Raw genomic sequence first — 21,679 nt, 5'->3', positions numbered from 1 at the left:
CCCCCCCCCCACCCCCACCCCGCCGCCCCCAGCCGGAGCCTGCTGTGTGCAGGTGGAGGACGGGTCACGAAGCGGGGAAGGAGGCGCTCTTACCCTAAAGGATGCTGCAGGGGCGCTTCTGTGGCCGCGTGGGCTGGGGGCACAGGACGGCCCGGATCGCCTCATCGAAGACGGTTTTCAGGCCTCGCTGGGTGAGGGCTGAGCACTCCAGGTATTTGACGGAGTCTAGGGTGGGGTGGCAAGAGGGCAGGCCCAGGTCAGGGGCCGGCCCTGGGCAGAAACCTCTCCCAAGCCACACAACTGTGCCAGGCTGTGGGGGCCACCTGGGCTGTGCCACTCAGAGGAGAGTATCCACAACTCTGTGCCTCGGTTTCCCCATGTCTGAAATGGGGAGCTTGGTTTCCAAAAGAGAGGCTAAGACCCACAAGAGCGGGTCTGTATCTTCCTTAGACACGTAAGCCCTTAGGGAAGGCAGGCAGGAATTTTGACACATTCCTAAAGGAAACAAGGGCTCCAGCAACAGTGACTGAATCTCTCCACGTCTCAGTTTCTCCGAAAAACCAGCCGCACACCTGCCTCCACACTTCCCCCCGGGAGGCCTGAGGCGCTCACAGCCCGGTCACCAGGACCTTCCAAGTGCCATCTGACCATTCCTTAACATCGTCCCATTTGACAGATTCGGAAACTGAGGCTCGTAGGTGCGAAATCATTTGTCCAAAGTCACATGCTGGGTGTTTCTCGTCCACCTTGGGGCGGCCGGGGACTGTCAGTGAGGGCAAAGGGAGTAGAGAGTTTTCCCTCCCTGTTGAGGGGACCAGCCTTCTCCCACCTGACCGCTCAGGGCAGGAGCCCGGGGCACAGACGGTCAGGCGGAGCCCTTACTCCCAGGGGCCGTGTTCATGCCCTTCTGGAAGGAACCTGCCTGGGTTCCCGCGTCTGCTACAACACAAATCGTTTCCCTGAAGTAAGGAACCACAAAACCCCTTCTTTGAGAGGGCTGGGGCTGACCTCAGGAACCAGAGGAAAGGCAGGGGCAGGAAGGGGAACTTTGTCCCCCCAGATTCTGCCCTTCTAGGAGGAAGGAAGCAGACCACAAGGCTGATAGGTGCCCCTGCCAAGCACTGAGCTGGGGGCTTCCAAAAACCCTGTGAAGAAATACTGTGATTCCCCACTTCCCAGATGAGGAAACAGGCCCAGAGAGGGGAAGCCTGGGGCCCAGAGACACACAGCTGGGGAGAGGAGAGCCAGGACCTCAAGAGGGACTGCCCCCGGAAGGAGGAAGCCCACAGATGCCCTGGGGTTGGGAAGAAAGAAAGGGTAGTGACAAGGAAACCGAGGTTCAGAGAGTATGTCACTTGCACAAAGTCACATGCTGGCTGTGTCCCCTGCACTCGGGAGCATATTCCCAGCAGGGAGCGCACAGAGTGGTCCCAGGGCCTGGCTGGCAGAGGCCAGACTCCCTTGGTTCAGGTTCAGGTTCCGGAGCGTCATCATCTTATAACCCTTTTGTGCCTAGAAGGGTGTCGCCGGGCATTGGCCACTGTCTCCCTGCGAGGGACCACAGCCAGCGTCGACTTCTTCCGCACCCACCAACTGCCTCCTCCCTGGCACCTGCCACCCCCCCTTGCTTCCTCTCAGCTCAGTGGCATCCAGAGCGACGGCCCTGAGTGGAGGTAGAGGGGGGTGGGGGGAGGGTGCTGGGCTCCCTTCAGCTCTGCCTCTGATCACCCTAGGACTCTGGCCAGTCCCCCTCTCCGTGCCTCAGTTTCCCATCTGTTTAGGACATGGTGACTCGGGATGCATATCAAGTGGAGGCAGGTGGGGTAGAGGAGCGCCGAGGGCGTGGGGGCAGGTCAGGGGGGCCGCAGATGCCCTTGATCTCCATGACTAATGGAGCCAGGTTGCCAGCTTTGGATCTAAGCTCTGCCCTAGCCTGGCTGGGTGGCCTTGAGCGGGTGACTTCTCCCCGAGCTTCACTCTCCTCTTCTGTAAAGTGGGGTCAACCAGAGAGCCTCCTTCATGGTCTCCGGGGGAATAAGGAGGGAAAGTACACGGCCCAGCGCCCAGGAGGTGCTCAGTCTCCATCAGCCAGCCGCGATTATACCAGCCGGGACCTCAGCTGCCTCCCCAACTCGCCACCACAGGCTGGGGGCCGAGGCGGCCACCGCCCTTCTCATCACACCAGCAGGTCCCCCTCTCTGGCCTCCTCTCTGGCCTAGGCTGGCCCGAGTCAAGTTCAAAGTCACTGCCCCTGCCCCTGCCCCACCCCCCACTGGGGATCAGCTCCAGGAGGGAGAGGCCAGAGACCAAGGCAGGATCCGGAGCCATCTCCTTATAGAGGAGGAAGGGCCTTTGGGGCGTGTGCAGGCCGGCCCATGTGGACGGAGAGACTGAGGCCCAGAGAGGGGGGGGCCGCTCTCCCGAGGTCACGCACACAGTCGGCGCTGGAGCCAGGACCGGAATCCAGGCTTCTAGCCCCCTTCTCCTTGTCCCAAAGCACAGGCTTTAGAAGGGAAGGGCTCACAGGCAGGCTGGGGAGTCAGCCCCGGGCAGGAGTTGGTCAGAAAACAAAAGAGGGCAGGCCCGGTATTTGCGAGGAACGCCAGCAGGCCCAGGAGCCAAAGACCCCAGGATGGGGCCCGGGACCCAGGCTTAAGAGGCAGCCACAGGCCCCCCGAGAAAGATGGCCATGTCAGTGGACTAGTCACAGGAAGGGGGTGGCGGGGGGGGGGGGCAGCTGCGGTTTCTCTTCCTGTAGAGATGTGAGTCCCCGGAGCCCTCCCAGTTCCGGCGGAAGGAAGAGTGTGGGGCTGAGGCAGGGCCGGGGCGGGGGGTGGCGGGGAGGGGGGCCCCAGCCTCCTCAGGGACCAAACCCTGGGCCTTCAGGAACCTGTGTCGAGGCAGAGCGCCCCGGGGCAGCTGGGTCACTGCTCGTAGTGGCCAGACTCGGCTCGGGACGCTTGGCTCTTGGGCAAGAGCCCCACCCCCAGGCCACAAGCAGGTCAGGCCTTGACCAGGGACAGCAGGCCCAGGTACCAGGGGAGAGGCTGGACCCATCGGTTCTGGCCTCCCCGGTGCAGGAAGCCCTGAGCCGCCACGAGGAGGCCGCCGAGCCAGCAACGTGGTGCTCTCTTGCATTCCACTCCCAGTTCCGTCACCTGCTGGCCCTGTGACCTTGAGAGGTGACTTTACTTCTCCCGGCCAGTAATCGGGAGGCAAAGAGGAGTTGGCCTGAGGAGGGGGCCTGGGGAAAGGGAAGTGAGAAGGAGGCAGAAGGGAAATCGCCCCTTCAGACCTGAGGCAAAGCACCTCCTCCGGGAAGCCTTCCTGGAAAACTCAAGCTCGACTTGGCTGCTCGTCCCCAGACAGCCAGCCCTCCCGGCACAGCCTGGCCCTGGAGCCCCTTTAATCCCGCGTGAGGCTGAGGCGGGCTCCCCGCTGCAGCTGGCTCCCCTCTCTGACCCCGAGCCCCGAGCCCCGTACCGATCTCCTTGGCCAGTGCCAGGCCCTGCGGGTAGGTAATAGGTGCCAGCTTCTTCTCCTTTAGCCTCTCGATGGTGTCCTTGTCGTCCCGCAGATCCAGCTTGGTGCCCACCAGGATGATGGGCGTGCTGGGGCAGTGGTGCCGCACCTCAGGGAACCACTGGGTGGGCGGGCAGGAGGGGGCACGGGAACGGGGAGAGGAGGGGCACCGAATGTGAGGAGAGAAGAGGGGCGGCAAGGCGGGGAGGAGGGGGAGTAAAGCTAACCACCCCAGCCCCCTCGGAGCCCCCTCTGAGTCTCACCCCCGGGAGACTCACAGCCCTGGTTGGCACTGGGGACCCTCCGCTGCCCCTGCCCCTGCCCTAAAGTCATCAGCAACCCCTCCCCGGGTCACCCGCCCCAAGCCCCCAAGGCCCCACTCTGTCCTGCTCACCTTGGCACGGACATTCTCGTAGGAGGCAGGGCTCACAAGGGAGAAGCAGATGAGAAAGACGTCCTGGGGACAGAGCAGGCAACGGTCACCCGTGAGAGGCCTGGAGGCATCACCTGGGCCCTTCCCACACCTGGGCAGCCACCGAGCTGTTTGTTGATCCAGGCTTTTCTAAGGGACTAATCCTCACACGACAGGCTGCCCCATTCTACAGGTGGGGAGAGTGAGGCTCACGGAAGCCCGGGGTTTGTCACCCGGGATTCCAGAACCCGTACTCCTCACGGGCACTCACTACCTACCCTCTGGTCACCAGCCCTTTCCCGGCCAGCCTGGAGGGAGAGGCTGTAGGCTCGCCCCCATCTCTCCTCCCCTCCCCAGCACCCCTGGGACTCAGGGTCCTGGGCTCCCTATTTGGGCCCCGTCCGGGGTCTTCCTGCCCCACCCTTGGGCAGCCCCGGGGGGTGCCAGAGCCCACGAGGCAGGGGGGCCGGGGAGATGGGCACCGTGAGAGCAGGGTAGCTGAAGGCAGGCGGGGAGGGGAGGAGGCCCCGCTCTGGCCAGAGGGGTCATTACTGACAGGGGCAGGGTTGCCCGGCCCTGGCCCCAGGGCATCGCCCCCAGGGGGAGCAGGAGGAGCTCAGGCTGGGGACAGGAGGACAGGGAAGCACACCGTCTGTGGGTAGGAGAGCGGCCGGAGGCGGTCATAATCCTCCTGCCCCGCGGTGTCCCACAGCCCCAGGTTCACGGGCTTGCTGTCCACCATCACATTGGCTGAATAGTTGTCGAACCTGCGGGGAGCAGGCAAGACAGGAGGGTCAGTCTCCACGCCCCAGACCCCGGGCCCTCCTTCCGGCCTCCCGTTGCTTGGTGCGGAGGCCCAGGGAGGGGCGGCCACCGTCAGACTCGCAAGGCCCTGTGCAGTCGGCTTTCCCTCTGGGTTTTGCTGCTTTTTTTCCCCATTACTGATTCATTACCTTAAACAAAGTGTTAACTGCAGGTAAACCTCCAGAGAAAGACATGGTCTCTCCGTCCCTTTTCTGCCCTTGGCCTATCTTTTGAAGAAGTGACTTTGGGGGCGGGGGGCGTCGCAGAGCATCCCCCCCTAAGGCTCGACCCGCATCAAATTTACCCACTTCCTGTGCTGCACTGATGTGGGTCACCCTGTCGCGGGTGGGGTCCTCCCCTGAAACAAACCCTGAGAGGAGGAGGTGGCAGCCTCGGGAGGGGAGCGAGGAAGAGGCAAAGAAGGGACACCAGCTCTTCCGGGGGGCGCTATTGAGGGGTCCCAGCAGGGGCAGCTGGGAGACAGGGCACCCCCCCCCCCCCGACCCCTGAGGGGCAGGAAGTGAGGTATTTGTCCAGCATCCTTATCTTGCATTGGCAGAAGGACCTCCGGGGGCGCTAAATTCCTGGTCTTCCAGGCTGGTGGCAGGGGGCTTGGAGGAGGGGGGGGGGGGTGACACTTTTGAGAAATGCCACCAGCACATACAGGAAAGACATGTGCCAAAGGGTTGGGTGGGGGGGGGGTTGTTGCTAGGGGGATGCAAATAGCGACAGCTAAAATCTCCCACCAGCACCAGGGAGGCCTCCAGGGCCATCACACAAGCTTCCAGACTTTTCTTTTTTCTTTTTTTGTTTTAACCCAACCCAACACTATTTCTCCCTACACATACCCCTGAAAGGAAAGTGCTGGTTTTTCAGCCTATAGAAAAGAAAACTGGGATCAGAGAGGTATAGCCGTCTGCCCAAGGCCCCACAGCCAGCGAGGGACCGAACTAAGTTAGAAGCCAGTTGTGTGGGGTCCCAGCGCTCACGTCTGACACTCACTGCCCTGTGCCCCAGCTGGGTTACCACCGATGCCCTCACCTCCCGCCCACGAGGGCTAGGGATCATCACCTTGTCCCTCCCCACGAAAGCCAGCCGCTCCTTGTCCCCTGGCCTGGCCCACTGAGACCTCAGGATCCTCCTCCTTCTCTCCTCATACACCAGCCAAGCTCTTTCCCGGGGAAAGGCTCACGCTGCCCACCTCCCTGAGCTTGATCATGGCCGTGCCTCCCACCCAGACGCCACCTCCCGTTCAAGAGTCAAATTCCTGCCCAGGCAGTTCCTCCACTGCGGTGGGGAGGGGGAGGGGGCCACCCCCTTCCCCCAGCCTCCACCTGGAAAGAGCTCACTGTGCCCTCCCCTAGGCAACCGCTTTATCTTGACCTTGAAGAGGCAATCCGTGTGTCTCTATCTTGCTGAGGGTCAGGGCTCCACAGGGCCCTGGCTGCTTCCCAGGCCTGGCACCCAATACATGCAGGTAGATGGGAACTAGAGCCGACTGAACTGAATGAAGCCCTTGGAACACCACCTCCTCCAGGAAGCCGCCCCAGAATGCTGCTTGGTGACCGGCTGCAGAAGCCCCAGTGCTTCAGGGCGCCTCCCGAAACAACTGTTCTGAGAAAGACCCACGCACGCACCCCCAAAAGTGGGCAGCCTGCTATTTTTAGCACCCCATACTTATTCATCCATGGAGTGTTCCGGTCACTTCTCGGTTCCTCAGAGAGCCCCGCTCCCTACTGCCTGGAAGCTGCCACAAACACTTCTCTGACTCTCCACTCTGCTTCCTCCCTCACTCCGCCTCCCCAGTGCCCAGCTGACTCTTACTCAGCCGCCTCTAGCCCCCCCCTCCCCCCCCCCACCCCGGGTCAAGGTCATCTCCCCTCTAGCCCCATGTCAAGGTCATCTCCCGCAGGAAGCCTTTCCTGCCCCCCAGCCCGCCCATCCAGGCCCCAACCCAGCAATCTTTGCCCAAACAACAGACACCACGCCTGGCTTGTTCCTCACTGCACCCTGAGGCCCCTGAGGCATTTGTCACATAGTAGGGGCTCTGTGTACCAACTCTAGCTATCAGCCATGCCCTGGGGGATTTCAGGAAGAAGGCGCCGTCCAGGGAGACACCGCGGGGCATCACGGGAAAAGACGCGCCTCTGGTTTCATCGGCTTCGGTCGGAAACATTCCTTTGGGACACGCTGAGGAAGGAGGGACACTCTCCTCTCTAATGTCCAGCCTGAAATTCTGGTGCCAGAAAGCCTCCCAAGATTCCTTGCACCATCCACACACACACACACACACACACACACACACACACACACACTTGTCCCTCCCCAGAGGCCCAGCTACCAGAGCCGGAGGGATTATTGCAAGGATGCACCAGCGGTCTACACCTCCCGGGGTGGGGGGGGGGCCCTTCCTTGAGATCCACAGGCAGCCAGCACCAGAGGAACCGCTCTGGCCAGCCCTCACCCCCTTACCCAGATGAGGAAACTGAGGCCCACAGACAGGAGGGCACTTGCCCAAGATCTCACAGTCAGTCGGCGGCAGAGCCAGGACTATATTCAGAAAATCCCCACCTGGGAAACATTGAGGTCACTTCAGAGCTTGAGGCTCGGAGGTTTGAGCCCGGGCCTGGGGCATCCCTGAGCTGAGGGGAAGGCAGGGAACTCACGTCTGCTGAGCACCCAGAGCCGTCAACGACTGTTCCAGGCCCTTCGTACTTGGGCCACTTCAGTGGGCCCAGGAAGCAGCTGCTACCATTGTCCCCATTTCACACACGAGGGACACACACTCAGGGAGGCTCGGAGGGACCTGCCCCAGGTTACACAGCTGGAGTCTTTTTACCCAGGGCCTGTGCGGCCTCTTTGTGCACCCCTGGGGCTTTGGTCCCAGCCCGACACCTGCAACGGAGTGGAGGAGGGAATTGGGGGCAGGAGGAAGGGGGCTCAGCCCCCAGCATCACCTGACCCCCACCCAAGCCCACCTTCAGAAAGGAACACAGAGACCAGGGGGCATGCGTGGCTGGTGATGTGGGGACCAGGGAGGATCGACCAGGTCAGGCAGGCAGGGTGTGGACCACCGTTAGGACTCAGGTCTTGGTCCTGAGGACAATGGGGCACCGCTGAGGGACTTCACCAGGCGGGGGGGCGGGGGGGGGGGTGGACGTGATCATCTTGGCTAAGAGGAGCCACGGGGTGGAGAAGTCTGGAGAAGGGTAGCTGGGGCCAGCGAGGGAACCACACCCTCGGCGGCAGGAGGGTGGGCGGGGGGCAGCGAGAGCCCAGAAGGGGCTGGACGCCATGCTGTGCACAGAATTCCACACTTGGCTTGCCAGGACGTGAAATGAAAACGAAAACCGAGTCCTGGCCAAGCTGACCGAAATTAACCGGGCATTCTTTTCTCCCACCAGCTGAGCCGCCCGGCGGTGGCTGAGTTCTGGCACCTTCTCGAAGTAGCCAGAGCGGCCAGTCACTACAGAGCGCCAGTCCCCATCTGTTGGACCCTGAGCTGTCAACCCCCCACGCCTGGCAATGACTGTGCTCAGCTCACCTGCTCATCTGACCGTGTGCTGGCCACACACGTGTCCCAGCCTCAGCAAACCCGACCGTCCCCAGAGGAGGGGGATCCCCCCCCAGGAAAACAGGGATCTCCTGTTTTCCCTAGCCCCACTCTCCCCGGCTGCCCCCGCCCTCCAACGTCAAGGGCTCGGCGTGACTCATCTCCCCCTCCCCATCACAGAGGAACAGGCGTGTAGTAGGAGCCTCTCGGAGGGCTTGTCCAGAGCTGAGCGACTCTTGTCCCGGACGACAAAGGAGCGTGGCATGCAGGACTGGCCACATACTTTGCAGCGTCCGATGCAAAACGAAAACACAAGACCCCTTGTTCAAAAGTTAAGAATTTCAAGATGGCCCTAGGGTCTGACCCAAACTCCCCAGAGTCCTGGGAAGGTAGACCTTGCCTGGTTCGTTCTTATCTGTCGGTCTGCAAGGGGCGTCCGGTGTCCCGAGCCCACCAAGGGCCACCAGGAGCCCGGGTTCTCCAAATCGTTGGCAACCACTGGCCCTAGCCTGGCCTCTGCTGGTCCCACCGTCTTGCAGCAGAGAGCACGCCTTTCGTCTCCCTGCCCAGGAGAGGTGCCCCGGCGGTGAGCCTGGGATTTCCCAGCCCAGCTCTGACCTTATAAAAAAGGGAAACGGAGGCTCAGAGAGGAGAAATGATTGGTCTAAGGTCCTTCAGCGAACAGGCCCCCCCAGCTGGGACAGGCAGAGAGGCAGGAAGGCAGGCCGGGCCAGGGCACCGCCGGTGACAACGGCCTTTTTCGGGAGCTGCGCCCTCTCAGGCTTAGAGCCAGTCCTGCCTCCGCATTAGGAGATGCCTGATAAACACCTGATGATCCATGGCAAACGGACGGATACGGCAGGAGCAGAGAGGGTTGGACACTGGCACCAGGCCATCTGGGGACTCGGAAGCCAAGCTGGTGCTGAAGCCCGTTTTCCAGGGTCCCTACCCAGGCTTCTCTGCCCTGGCCCGGCCGGCTGCTCGGCGTCCTGGGGGGCAGGCCCCTTGGGCGCCGTGAGGCTCGCAGCTTCCCCCGTGGGTGGCCTGGGTATAACGGCCACCTCTCCTGAGGACCGAGGGAGGGCACACATGTGTGACATTTCATGCAGGACACGGTAGGCCCATGTTCTGACGGATCCTCCGAGGGCCTCTCCATGGAGTTCAGTTCAGGCCAACACGGAACAAGTCTATCAGGTATAAGACGATGTGCATGAGATAATGGGGTGACCGTAGAGTACAAGGCTCCCTGCCCTCCAGAGACACAGTCACAGGAAGGATCAGATACAGTCACTCGAGGGAGTGAGAGGTCCCCTCAGGCTGGATGAGAAAGATTCCTGGAAGTGGGGGGTGGGGGGCACCGGAGCTGGCCTGAGGGTCTTAGACGCCTGGGAAGGAAAGGCACTCCGGGCAGAAGGAACGGCTTGAGCAAAGGCCCTGAGGCCAGAATGCCCAGGGAGCGTTTGGTGGGCACAAGCAGGCAGAACACGAAGCAAAGTGCTGGGCCACGATGCCGGAAGGCGAGGTGGGGAGAAGGCCCCGCAGAGCCTTGAATGCAGTGCTAAGGGTTGGGGAGTTGTCCTGCGAGGGAGGGACCCGCTGAGGGTTGGTGGGGACGGGGCAGGCGCTTTCCCACTTACCCTCCCCTCCCGAGGCTGCCACCCACGGACTCCTGCACACCCGCCTCCACGTCCCACAACAGGGCAGGGCTCCCCACTGGCCTCCAGAGGGCACTGCCCTCCCCCCTAACAGCGTGCGTGCGTCTGCTGTCTGCTCCCCCGTGTCAAGGCCCCCGACTACCCCCTCCTCCAACCACCCCATCCCAGCCCCTCTTCTGGGACCCAGCCCCACATCCCACCTCCTGCCGAGGCCCGGCTGGACAGCGGCCTGCTCCCCGGTCTCTCCCACCCCGGGGGCCCCGGCCCCCGCCCTCAATGCCCATCTCGACGCCGATCGCTGCTTCCTGGCTGGATCATGAGGCACCTCTGCCAGGCAGAGACCCCCAGGTGCCCACACGGGCCGCCACACAGGAAGTGCCTGAAAAGGGGGTGGGCTCCAGGATGCCTCTCTCCCCAGCCTCCCAGTGCCCCGGCCCTCCCTGCCCCGGGGACTCACACAGTGGGGATGTACTCTCCAGGGAAGGCGTTGGTGGTGTAGCTGATAAGAAGGCAGGTCTTGCCCACGGCTCTGAAAGGCAGAAAGTTCGAGAGGACAGCGGTCACGGGCCCTGCCCGAGACACGGAGGTTTCTGAGCACCTGCGCTGTCCCCTGGCCCAGCCCTCAGGGCGGGGGGGGGGGGGGGTGGGGGGAGACCCGGGCCCACGTCTCTGGGCCTCAGTCTCCCCGTCTAGAAAACGGCGATGCGTCCATCCTCCCAGGAGTGTGCTGAGTAGTAAATTAGGATGAAGCTTGTAAACGAGGCCAGCACCATGTGTGACACAGCGTAGCAGCTTGTCCGTGTTAGGGAAAGCCTGTCCCTCCCAACCTCACCGGAGAGAGTAACAGTTAAGAACACAGACTTTGGGGGGTCAGAGAGGCCTGGCCTCAAACCCCACGAGGTCTGGGCCAAATTGCTTAACTTCTCTGAGCTTCAGCTTCCCCACCTGTAAAATGGGCCTAATGTGAGGTGGGTGGGAAGATTGGAGAGAGGGGAGAACCCGGCGCCTGACCCACAGTGAGCGCTGAAGAGTCACGGCCACGATTCGGGCCCTCTTCCCTGGGTCTGCGAGTCGGCTGGGCCGGGAGGGGGTACAGGTAGCGCCATGGAAAGCCCGGGGCCAAGGGGGCGGCCCCCGGGCCCTCGTTTTGTCACTTCCTGTTCTGAGAAGGCTGGCCGCCTTCTCCTCCCCCACCGCCGCCCTCCCCAGGGCCTGCCACCAAGGTAACTTTGAATGACTGGACCGTTGCCCTTGGCTTCTGCCCTCCCCGCCTCAGATTAGGTACAAAGCAGAAGTGAGCAGGGCTGGGCAGAGAGGCGGGCAGATAAGGCCGGCCAGGGCATCCGAATCAGCCGAGGGCCGTCTGATAAACCGACCCGCTCCCAGCAGACCCATCGGAGCCAAAGTCGGTCCGTCGTGTCAGGGCCACTGCGACCCAGGGCAAAAAAGAGCTGAGCCTCCCAAAGCCTCAGGCTGCCCCTCTGCAGAATGGGAGGGTGGGAACGGAGGGCTGCCCAGCCGGAAATGCTGGGGTAGGCTGGACTGCACCCAGGATGCCCCTGTGGGCTGGACCCTGAGACGCTGTTACGGCTGGCATCAGAGATCGGCATCTCGGACCAGTCGTTGTACAGATGAGGAGACTGAGGCCCACGGCTGAGAAGGCCCCTCGGCCCAGCCTACCTGGCACGGGCCCTCCCAATCACCCTCCCACCCCTCCTGCCCTCTCCCTTCCCTTCATGTTCCCCTCCCCCTTCTGCTCTTTGCCCACATCCCCCATGCACCGTCCTCCCCAACCAGGCAGGCTGAGGGGGAGGGGAGAGTCAGGGAGGGAGGAGGGGAAGGAGGGTAATATTTATTGAGCACCCTGAGCACAGGACAGCCCTTCGAAATATGTCAGGTGACCACCCCCCCCCCCCACATCAACCCCAGGGGCGTGGCCTCTCCCCGGATGGGCAAGCTGAGGTTCAGAGAGGCTCTGCAGCTTGCCTGAGGACACACAGCAGAGCAAGCCAGTGACCAGAGCCCAGGTCAGCCTGCGGACGAAAGGCCAGGTTCTTGGTTCTCCACCCCCGCCCCATCTGCCTCCACAGAGTGGAAGACAGGTCCCATAAGAGACCTGTCCCAGCTCTCAGGGTGTAGGTGAGGGGCCCCGGGCACATCTACCCCCAGCCCCGCACCCTCCACCACCTCCCCCCAGGCAGCTTCCGGAGGGAAGCGGGCAAAGAGAGTGGAGCTGTCCTCTGCCCACCTGGGGGGGGGGGGGGGGGCTTTCTCTGGGCCCCGGGGACAAGAAGGGAGCAGCCCCTCCCAGCTGCTTCCCAGGGACTCCTACATCGGCAGGGGCAGGGCGGGAGGGTCTCCGGGGTAACCCAGTCGGGCGGCTCCGGCCAGGTGAGACATTCAGCCCGGTACCTACCCATCTCCCACCACCACGCACTTGATGGCCTGCATCGCGTCCGGGGCCTGGGAGGCGGCGCTGGTGACAGCTCGGGGCACGGAGCGTTTCTGCGGGCTCCAAGGGTTTGGAGAGCCTGGCGAGGTCCCCCCTGACAGAAGAGCAGCTCAGTAGGACGGGAGGCAGGAGGAAGCGGAAGGGGAACTTACCCAAGCTGCTGCCCCAACAGCCGATTGCAGAGGGCGGAGCATGCGGTCTGGCAGATCAGCCCGGGGCCCCTCAGGTGCCGGCTGGGGCACCGACAAGAGACCCGGGTACCCTCTGGGCTGGGGCCTGACTTGTTGCGCGCGGCGCCGGGCTGGAGCAGTTCTCCAAAGGCTTAGGGCTTCCTGAGGAGCTCAGTCCACCTCGGGTCTAAGTGGTAAACACTCAATGAGCTGAAAGTGTGTGCCCTGCACGGTATTCAGGTGCCGGTGAGTCCAGGGTGCAAAAGGTATAGCCCATCCCTGGGGAAGATAAGACCTCGCACGTGTGTCTGTAAAACAAGGCAGGAAGTGATGGGGCCAAGAGGGATCTCCAGGGAGGGGACCTCGGGGCTACACGAAGGGGGAACCGGGGCCGGGGAGGTGACATGTGAGCCAGCACTTGAAAGGCGGTGCCGGAGGGAGGACACTCCAGGCCGGGGGATTGCATGAGCGATACACAAGGCTCCCCCAAGCACGGGGATCCCAGAGTGCGGAAGGAGGGGAGGGGCGCGGGGGGTGGGCAGGAAGGGAGGTGGGGGGCCGCTGATGGAGAAGGAGAAATAAAAAGGAAGTTACGGGCAGTGCTCCACACGAGCCAGTCCTGTGCTCGAGGCCACCCTGGGGGACCAGGCACCCTGGAACAAGGATCCGTGACCCGTTGTAACGAGGGGGAAAGGGAGGGTCTGAGAAGGCAGCGGACTCGCTAGGACCGCCCAGCCTGAAATCATACCCAGCGCCAGGCAACTCCAAGTTCGCCTGGCTCTAACTGTTCATGGCCACTGCCCCCCCCCCCACACCTGGGGGAAGAAAGAGGCAGAGCCGCCAGTCACCCACCCTGGACTGTCACTTAGGACGAACGAGGAGACCCCGGGACAGTGGCCTGCTCCAAAACTTGGCCCGTCGGGGATTCAAACCAGCCAACAAACTTTGATCCTTTCCTCTGTCCTTGGCATTAGCTGAGCTGAGACGGTGGAAAATACTTCGCGGGGCTCAGACGGAGTCAGGAAGGCCCCCCGTGACCCACCCTGGGCTTCCTGCCTCACAAACCACCTAAGGCCTTTATTCTACATGCTCCCCCTGGACCCAGGTTCTTTTCCCATCCACCGCTAGCCCCTAGGGCAACCTCTGTGAATCTAAACAACAAACAAAAACCTAAATGCACTGCGGGGTCCTGGATCGGATCCTAGAACCGAAAAACAACGTTAGTGGGAAACGTAGTAAAATCCAAATCAAGTCTGAAACTGAGCGGACGGTATTGTGCCGACGTTAATTTCTTAGTTTTGACAAGTGTGCCCTGGTTATGATGTTCACGTAAGGCGAAACCGGGTGACAGGTATAGGTGAATTCTCTGACTATGTTTGGAACTTTTCTGTAAAGCTAAACTCGTTCCAGAATAAAAATGTTTATTTGAAAAAAGAAAAGAAAAGAAAAAGGAAGAATGTACTTCTTAGGGAAGACACAGCCAATGAGTGAGGCCACATGACTTGGAAAGGGTTATATGTACTGGATTTTATCTCCCATTTGCCCCTCTAGGGAGGAGCTTCCTTACACAGTGAACAGCCTGCCCAACCATACATGGCCCGCACGGCCCTCAGATGGCCCCTGCCCTCCATCCTGAGAAAGCCACTTCTCCAAGACAACCCAAGCAAAAGTCACCCTGACTTAGGGCCACCCAACTCCCTCCTTCGTGCTGCATGCATTCGATTACACACCACCTGAATACCCAGCACTGGGCTCAGCTCTGCAAGGAATACAAAACACAGATTAGAACACTGGCCACAAGGGGCACCTGGGTGACTCAGTCAGTTAAGCGGCCGACTCTTGATTTCGGCTCAGGTCACGATCTCACAGTTGGTGAGTTCGAGCCCCGCGTCCGGCTCCCACGCTGGCCGTGCAGAGCCTGCTTTGGGATTCTCTCTCTCTCCCTCTATCTCTGCCCCTCCCGCTCTCCCTCCCCCTCTCTCAAAACAAATAAATAAACTTCTAAAAAAAGAAAGAGAGGACGCTGGCCCTGAATGACTTGTGATCTGTACTGAGAGGGACCCGGGGATCCTGAAACCCCTCTCTTGGGTTGTCCCGGTCTGCAGGTGGCCCTGAGGCTATGTGGGCAGGCCAGGGTTGGGAGAGACACAAGATGGGAGGGGAGCAGCCCGGCGGACGCAGGGCTGGGAGGACAGTGGGAAGGGCTGTGTGCTTCCAGCGTGAGTTCACTGCTCTGACACACGACTGGCGGGGCCTCTCCTGCTCCCCCACTTTACAGATGAGAAAACCAAGGCACAGAGAGGCTCGCTGGCTTGCCAGAGATAATACACTTGTAGCCGCTACATTGGAAGTGAATTTAGGTTCTCCTTATAGGTTCTCCCTCCTTCCCTCTGTGAAGACACAGAGTCCAAAGCCGGCTCCAGGCTCCCAGCTGTCAGCACAGAGCCCGACGCGGGGCTCGAACTCACAGACCGCAAGATCATGACCTGAGCTGAAGTCGGATGCTCAACGGACTGAGCCACCCGGGCGCCCCTAAGAGGATCCACTTAAAGTGCACCGTTCCGTTCATTTTGACAGATATATACACCCATGAGACCTTCCCCCAGATCAAGATACGGAACATTCCAGAACGCTCCCATCACTGCGGGACGTTCCTGCCCTCCCCCCACCACACGCAGAAGCTCCGATCTGCTTTCTGTCTTCCTAGATTACTTTGCCTTTCCTAGAATTTCACATAAATGGAATCACACAGTACGTGACCTTTTTGCAAAAGGCTTCTCTCACTCGGCGTGTTTCGGAGAGACATCCGGGTCGCTGCGTGTGCTGTGGTCCGTCCCCTCTCGTTAGCGAGCAGGTCCCTCACGGGGACGTGTCACCTTCTGGTTACTCATTCAGTCCTGTACTCTTTTAACCACACTTCGCAGACTCACTGAATCACAGATACGCGGGGCCTCTGGGCATGCGTAGAGGGATCGCCCCTGCTCACATACCTCCGATGACGGGGAGCTCATTTCATTAGGAGACCGTCTCTTCCACCCTCAGGCAACTGGGCCTGTTACAAAAGCTTTCTTCATTTCAGCCCAATCCACCTCCCTAGATTGCCCCCACAGAGGTCCTAACTCTTATTCTGAGGCCACTCAGATCAGTTCCCAGCCTCCTTCTCACCACAAGCCTGAGGATTTGGGGATCGCAGCCTCCACCCAGCAATGTACTGGTAAATGGTTGACTTCTTCCTCTAGTTCAGTTATTTTTCCTGGTATGCAATCTTCCATGATATGAATGTCTCAAAATGTATTTCTCCAGTCTCCTGTTAATGGATATATATGAGTTTGCAAAGCCTGTTTTACAAACAGCTCTGCTATGATCATGTGCAGACTCCTGGAGCTGGCGTGTGAGATTTCTCTAGAAGTGGGGCCGCGGAACTGGAGGCCATGTCCCTATTTTCCCTCAATCGAGACAGAAGTCATGCTTCAGGGGCGCCCATGGTCCACACCCTCGCCTACACTTGCCCTTGTGGCCCTTTTACTTTGGTCAACCTTGTGGACGTGAACTGACATCTCATTGCGGTTTTAATTTATATTAACTTACCTCTGGTGCCGTCGAGCATCTTTGCAAGCATTGATCGGGCATTCGTGTTTTGTGTTCCCTAAATTGCCTCTTCATATTTTTTTTGTCCATTCCTCTATTCTTCTGTATTTATTTGGAGAAGTTCTTTGTATAATCTGATTTCCAAACTTAAATTGCCTATCTTTTTTCAGACCTTTGGGTTTGGGTTGTCTTTTAATCGGTTGTGACTTTGAATGACCAGGTTTTATGTGAATGTAGTCTCCTGTAAACTTCTTCCCTGATGGTGTTGCTTTTGGAGTGAGTTTTAAGAAATCCTGCCCAAAGGAATAAAGAAGGAAAGAAAGAAAAGAAAGAAAGAAAGAAAGAAAGAAAGAAAGAAAGAAAGAAAGAAAAAAGGAAAGAAAGAAGGAAAGAAAGGGAGAAAGAAAGAAAGAAAAAAAGAAGGAAGGAAGGAAGGAAGGAAGGAAGGAAGGAAGGAAGGAAAGAAAGAGAAGGAAGGAGGGAAGGGAAGGGAAGGGAAGGGAAGACAGACACTCAGGGGCACCCAGGTGGCTCAGTCGGTTGAATGTCCCACCCTTGATTTTGACTCAGGTTATGATCCCAGACATGGGATCCACGCTGAACGTACAGCCGGCTTGGGATTCTCTCTCTCCTTCTGCCCCTTCCCCCCACTCCCTCTCTTTTTCTCTAAAGTAATTTTTAAAAAAAAAAAGAAGAAAAAAAAGAAATCCTTTCCTATGCCCCATTTCATAAACGATGTTCTCCTACGTTTTCTTCTAAAGCTTTTAAGGTATTGCTTTTATATTCAGGCCTTTATACAGCTGGGACGGGTTTTAGGGTATGATGACATATGGGTTTAATTTCATCGTTTCCATGACCAACTTCTCCGGCACAATTTGATGAGGCGCCCTGCCTGCCTTTACCCCAGTGAGCTGCAGGCCGGCGTCTCCCGGCAGGTGTCTGTACTGCGCGAGTCTTCCCAGCCCCTCTGGCTGTTGGTCTGTCTGTCCCCCACCCCCCCGACACCAGCACAGCACTGCCTTAAATGCCAAAACCCCGTGCCAGCTTTTTATAGCTGGCAGGACAAACTCCCCCCTCTTGAATTTTTTCAAAATGGTTAGCACTGACCTCGTATCAATTTGAGAATCAGCTTGTCAAGTTCCGAGAAAAACTGTGTCAGGATTCTAATTAGAATTCGGCTCAATTTATGGAAGAATTTGGGGGAGAATGGACATCTTGGTAATATTCAGTCTTCCTACCCATTAACCTGTTATATTTCTCCTTTACAGCTTTCAATAAAGTTTTATAATTTCCCCCCAGAAAGGTCATGCATGTTTTTCCATCAGATTTGTTCCTTGATACGTTATTACTTTTAGTGCCCTCGGAACTAACACCTTTTAAAATTGCATTTTCTGTTTGTCGCTTGTATGCAGGGAAAATGTCAAATTTTGCATATTGGACATATATATATATATTATACTTATATATATGGCCATATGGATGGAAATTCTTATTATAATTTATCGAGAGATTTTGCTACTAACAAGCCTAAGACTGTCTTTGTAGACAGCCTTCATTGGTGGCAAATGACAATTTTACTTCCCCTTTCCCAATTTTTATAATATTAATTTCTTGGATAGTCTGGAGCGCTTCCTGCCGTATCGAATAGAATCGGTGATGGTGGGCACCTCTGTTTTATCTCCGATTTTATTTTTTTGAATGTCTATTTATTTTTGAGAGGGAGAAAGACAGAGCACAAGCAGAGAGAGAGGGAGACACAGAATCCGAAGCAGGCTCCAGGCCCCGAGCTGTCAGCACGGAGCCCGACGCGGGGCTCGAACTCACAAACAGCGAGATCATGACCTGAGCCCAAGTCAGACGCTTAACGGACTGAGCCATCCGGGTGCCCCTTACTTCTGAATTTTAAAAGGGTTCTTCTAGGGTTTCACCATTAAAGATGATGTAGGCTCTTGGCAGATACTCTTATCAGTTAAAGAAGTTTCCCTGTTATTGTTAGTAACGGCCCGTCTTGTTCTGTTTTTATCGTGTTTAATTTAATTGAATGCTTTTTTTTCCCCTGTGGCTGTGGAGACGTGAATAACACTAATACAGTTCCTAGTGCTCAGTCACCCATGCATTCCTGCATAAACCTAACCTAGTCACTCTGGGGAACGCAGCTGACGGTCCCTCAGTGGCCACTGTCCCCTTCTTCTTTTTGGTAACAAGCCTCCAGGACTTACAGCCAGCCACATGCTCGCCCCCGCTCAAGATCAAACTTCTCAGTGTCCCCTGCAGCGAGGTGTGGCCTTGTGATTAAGTGGAGGGATAGGTTGGGGGTTGGGGAGGAAGGGTGTGCGTGGAATTCATGTGTGCAACTTATGAGTCATCATCTCCTTGAAGGCTTAAACCATTTGTCCTGTCCATCATTTTTTGCTCCTCTCCCCACCGCCTAGCAAATAGAAATGCTGGCACAATCCTGGACATGCAGCGGGTGGTAAATCAGGATGAGTCACCCCGGAGGGACGTGAGAGAGAAATGCACTGTGTCTTCTTTAAGGCACTGTGCTTTGCGGGGTTTCTGTTGTCACAACCTAAACTATACCCTATGGAATGTGGTCTCAATGATTGTCTTGTGTATATAGCGGGCTTCAAATGTCAATATCAGGGGGGGCGGTCCCTCGTTCACCAGTGCAATTGGCCAGTCATGTTCCTTTCTCCTGTTGCCTTGGGGGGGGGGCAGGGGGGGTAACCAAGGTTATGCTAATTTCACTAGCTGAGTGAGTGACATTATCTCTTTTTCTATTTTTAGAGACATAGGAAATTATCTCTACCTTGAATACTCTGTAACATTTACAAAGCCATCTGGGCCTGGTTTTGGAATTCATGTGAGAGAAAAAAGTGGTAGCTCTTCAGTGACTAATTCAGTTTATTTAGTGGATGGATATGGGACTCCTTGGAATTTCTACTCCTCCTGGAACCACCTTTTCTATATGTTTCTAGAAACAGTTTAGATAGTTTTCTATTTTGTTTGGGTTCTCAAAGTTATTGATAGAAAGCTATTCATAGCATCATCTTATAAACGTTCAACGTCTCCTTTTCAATCTGCTACATCCCTTCTTTTCATTCTATATTATTTCGCTTCCATCCGTTCTGAATTGCTCCCCAAATTAGTTTTATTATGCTTTCCAAAGAACCAACTTTTGGCCTTTTTAATCCTTTCTATTATGCCCTTTTTTTTCCCACCTAACTAACATCTGGTCTTTTCTTAATTTTTTTCCTTTATTTTTTCTTTGGGTTTATTGCATTCTTCTTTTTTTACTTCCCAGTTTTGAATGCTTCGTTCATGAATTTTCAGCCTTGTTTTGTTCAGAATAGAAGCTTTAAAGGCTGTAAATTTTCCTCAAATACTACATTAGCTGCAACCTACAATTCTTTCTTAATCGCGGTAAAATATACATAAAATTTGTCACAACCTATGACTTTGGGATATAAAACTTTATTATGCTTTAGTTCTACATAGCTGAAGATTTTCATTACGATTTTCTTTTTTGATCAATGAGTTATTTGACACTGTTAATTTTCAGATGCTAGGGGAAAGGATCGTTCTCTTTTTGGCTACTGTGTTCTTAGTGGTCTTGTGGTCAAAGAACATGGACTGCATCACACCGGTTCTTTTAAATTAGTTGAGGCTTGCTTTGTGTATGAGCTAATATGAGGCTCATTTTTCCATTAATGTGCAGATAGTCAGCGTTCTATATGTGTCTAATAAAACAAAGGTGTTAACTGTACTGCTCAAATCTTTTATATTATTACAAGTTGTTTTCATTTGTTTTGCTTGATCTATCAGCTACTAGAAAGGTATGTCAACTCTTCCACCATGACGGTCAATTTGTCAATTCTCCTTGTAATCCTTTTACTTTTGCTTTATAAATGTTTAGGCTGTGTCATCAAGTGCATACAACTTTCGAATTATTTTATCTTACGAAAATTTTGTTAACCTTTTATTAAAACAGCAGCCAGCGTTTTAAAAGTCTTCATTCTATTTATTATGCTATATTTTAAGCCAGTACTTACAAATTATTATAGAAATAAAAGCCCCATTTGGGGCACGTGGGTGGCTCAGTCTGTTGGGCATCCAGCTTCCGGCTCTGGTCACGGTCTCGCAGTCCGTGGGTTCAAGCCCCGCGTCGGGCTCTGTGCTGACAGCTCGGAGCCTGTTGCCCGCTTCAGATTCTGTGTCTCCCTCTCTCTCTCTCTGCCCCTCCCCTGCTCGTTCTCTCTGTCTCTCTCTCTCAAAAATAAATAACACATTAAAACAACACATAAATAAATAAATAAATAAATAAATAAATAAATAAATAAAAGCAAGCTTTAAAAAAACGAGGAAATTCCTGAGGGGTGGGGGTGCCCTGAGTGTCCGTGGCACGCGCCCTGGAGGGGTGCTGGGAGCCCATTTGGATGGAGGCCTGCTCTGCCTTGGATCAGCTGCACGTTCAGTGTCACAACCAAAAGAGATGGCAGAAGCGGGGGGGGGGGGGGGGGGGCGCAGTTCTAACAGCCCCCAGTGGCTGGAGTCTGGTCCCCAGCCTGGCAGGGTCCTCCCAGAGTCCCTGGGCTCTGGGATCAAATTACTAGAAGGTGGATTCAGACAGAAGCAGATGATCGTTTCCCACCCCCTCTTTCTCTCCATGCCCACCCCCAACCCAGCTTCCCGGACTGACCCCCTCGGGCCACTCCCCATTTCCGGTCATCTCTCTCCTTCCTGGTAGAGGAGCCATATTTGGGCCCAAGGGCTCCTGTGGGACAAATTTGGGGTCTGAGAAGGGGACTTTCTCCTCGGAGATCCTCACCAAGCCCTAGGTGCAGGGTGCAGACCCCTCTCTTCATCAGCGGCTTTCCTTCTGCCCCCAGTTCAGGTTCTGTGCCCCGGACACACCCAGAGACAGCCAGGCTCCCACGGCCCCCTGCCCCAGACCTCAGGGAGCACCCCTAGGCCACCCTCCTGCAACTTCTAGGTAGACAGTGTAGCTCCTTCTGGTGCCTTGCAGGTCCCTTCTGGTCTACTTCATACACCTGCACCTAGGACGCTGTCTTGGCCTTTCTCTTCACACCCTCGGGGGCATCCCAGACCCTCCACGGCTCCCACCGCCATCCCGGAGACCTGCTGGAGACGCCCTCACCCGACCTCGGAAGCCCACTGACCCCTCCAACTCCACGTCTCCCCCCAGTCCCCCTCCCAGGACAACACAACCATCCCACTCTCCTAACCTGGGACCTGGACACAAACATTTGTTTAAGTTGTTTTTTTTCTTGTTGTGGTGGTGGTGGTTGTCACGTTTTAGTGTTTTCACATTACCTTTGAATGAGTAATACATTCACACGGCCCCAAATTCAAAAGATATGAAAGATCGGACTATGAGAAGTCAGCCTTCTTGCCCACCACCCGGCCACCCCGTCCCTCCTAGGGAGCCACCTCCGTTGCCAGTTTCTTGCGTGTCCTTCCGGGGATCTTCCAGGGGAAACAAGCATCTTCCCCCCCCCCCCC

At 56.8% G+C, this 21,679-nt stretch overlaps 1 protein-coding gene across 2 annotated transcripts; it reads right to left on the bottom strand.

Moving 5' to 3' along the window:
• Positions 1-56: 56 nt before the first annotated feature.
• RAC2 (Rac family small GTPase 2) lies at positions 57-12,546 on the bottom strand. Of its 2 annotated transcripts, none has more exons than XM_040490900.1 (6): positions 12,384-12,546; positions 10,404-10,475; positions 4,584-4,701; positions 3,917-3,979; positions 3,484-3,643; positions 57-225 (listed from the first exon to the last, which is right to left on the bottom strand). In XM_040490900.1, exons 1-6 carry the CDS (start codon positions 12,395-12,397, stop codon positions 95-97), a joined length of 558 nt encoding a protein of 185 aa, XP_040346834.1. In that variant the 5' UTR covers positions 12,398-12,546; the 3' UTR covers positions 57-94. The 2 variants fall into 2 exon arrangements, with proteins under 2 accessions (XP_040346834.1, XP_040346833.1); XM_040490899.1 differs by having other exon boundaries at positions 58-225; positions 12,363-12,543.
• Between the last annotated feature and the right edge of the window lie 9,133 nt (positions 12,547-21,679).

Source organism: Herpailurus yagouaroundi, unplaced genomic scaffold, assembly GCF_014898765.1.
Source record: "Herpailurus yagouaroundi ecotype Mexico unplaced genomic scaffold, PumYag 182, whole genome shotgun sequence".
NCBI classification, from domain to species: domain Eukaryota; kingdom Metazoa; phylum Chordata; class Mammalia; order Carnivora; family Felidae; genus Herpailurus; species Herpailurus yagouaroundi.
The sequence above is the reverse complement of the archived record's forward strand: the minus strand, read 5'-3'. Positions and strand labels throughout refer to the sequence as shown.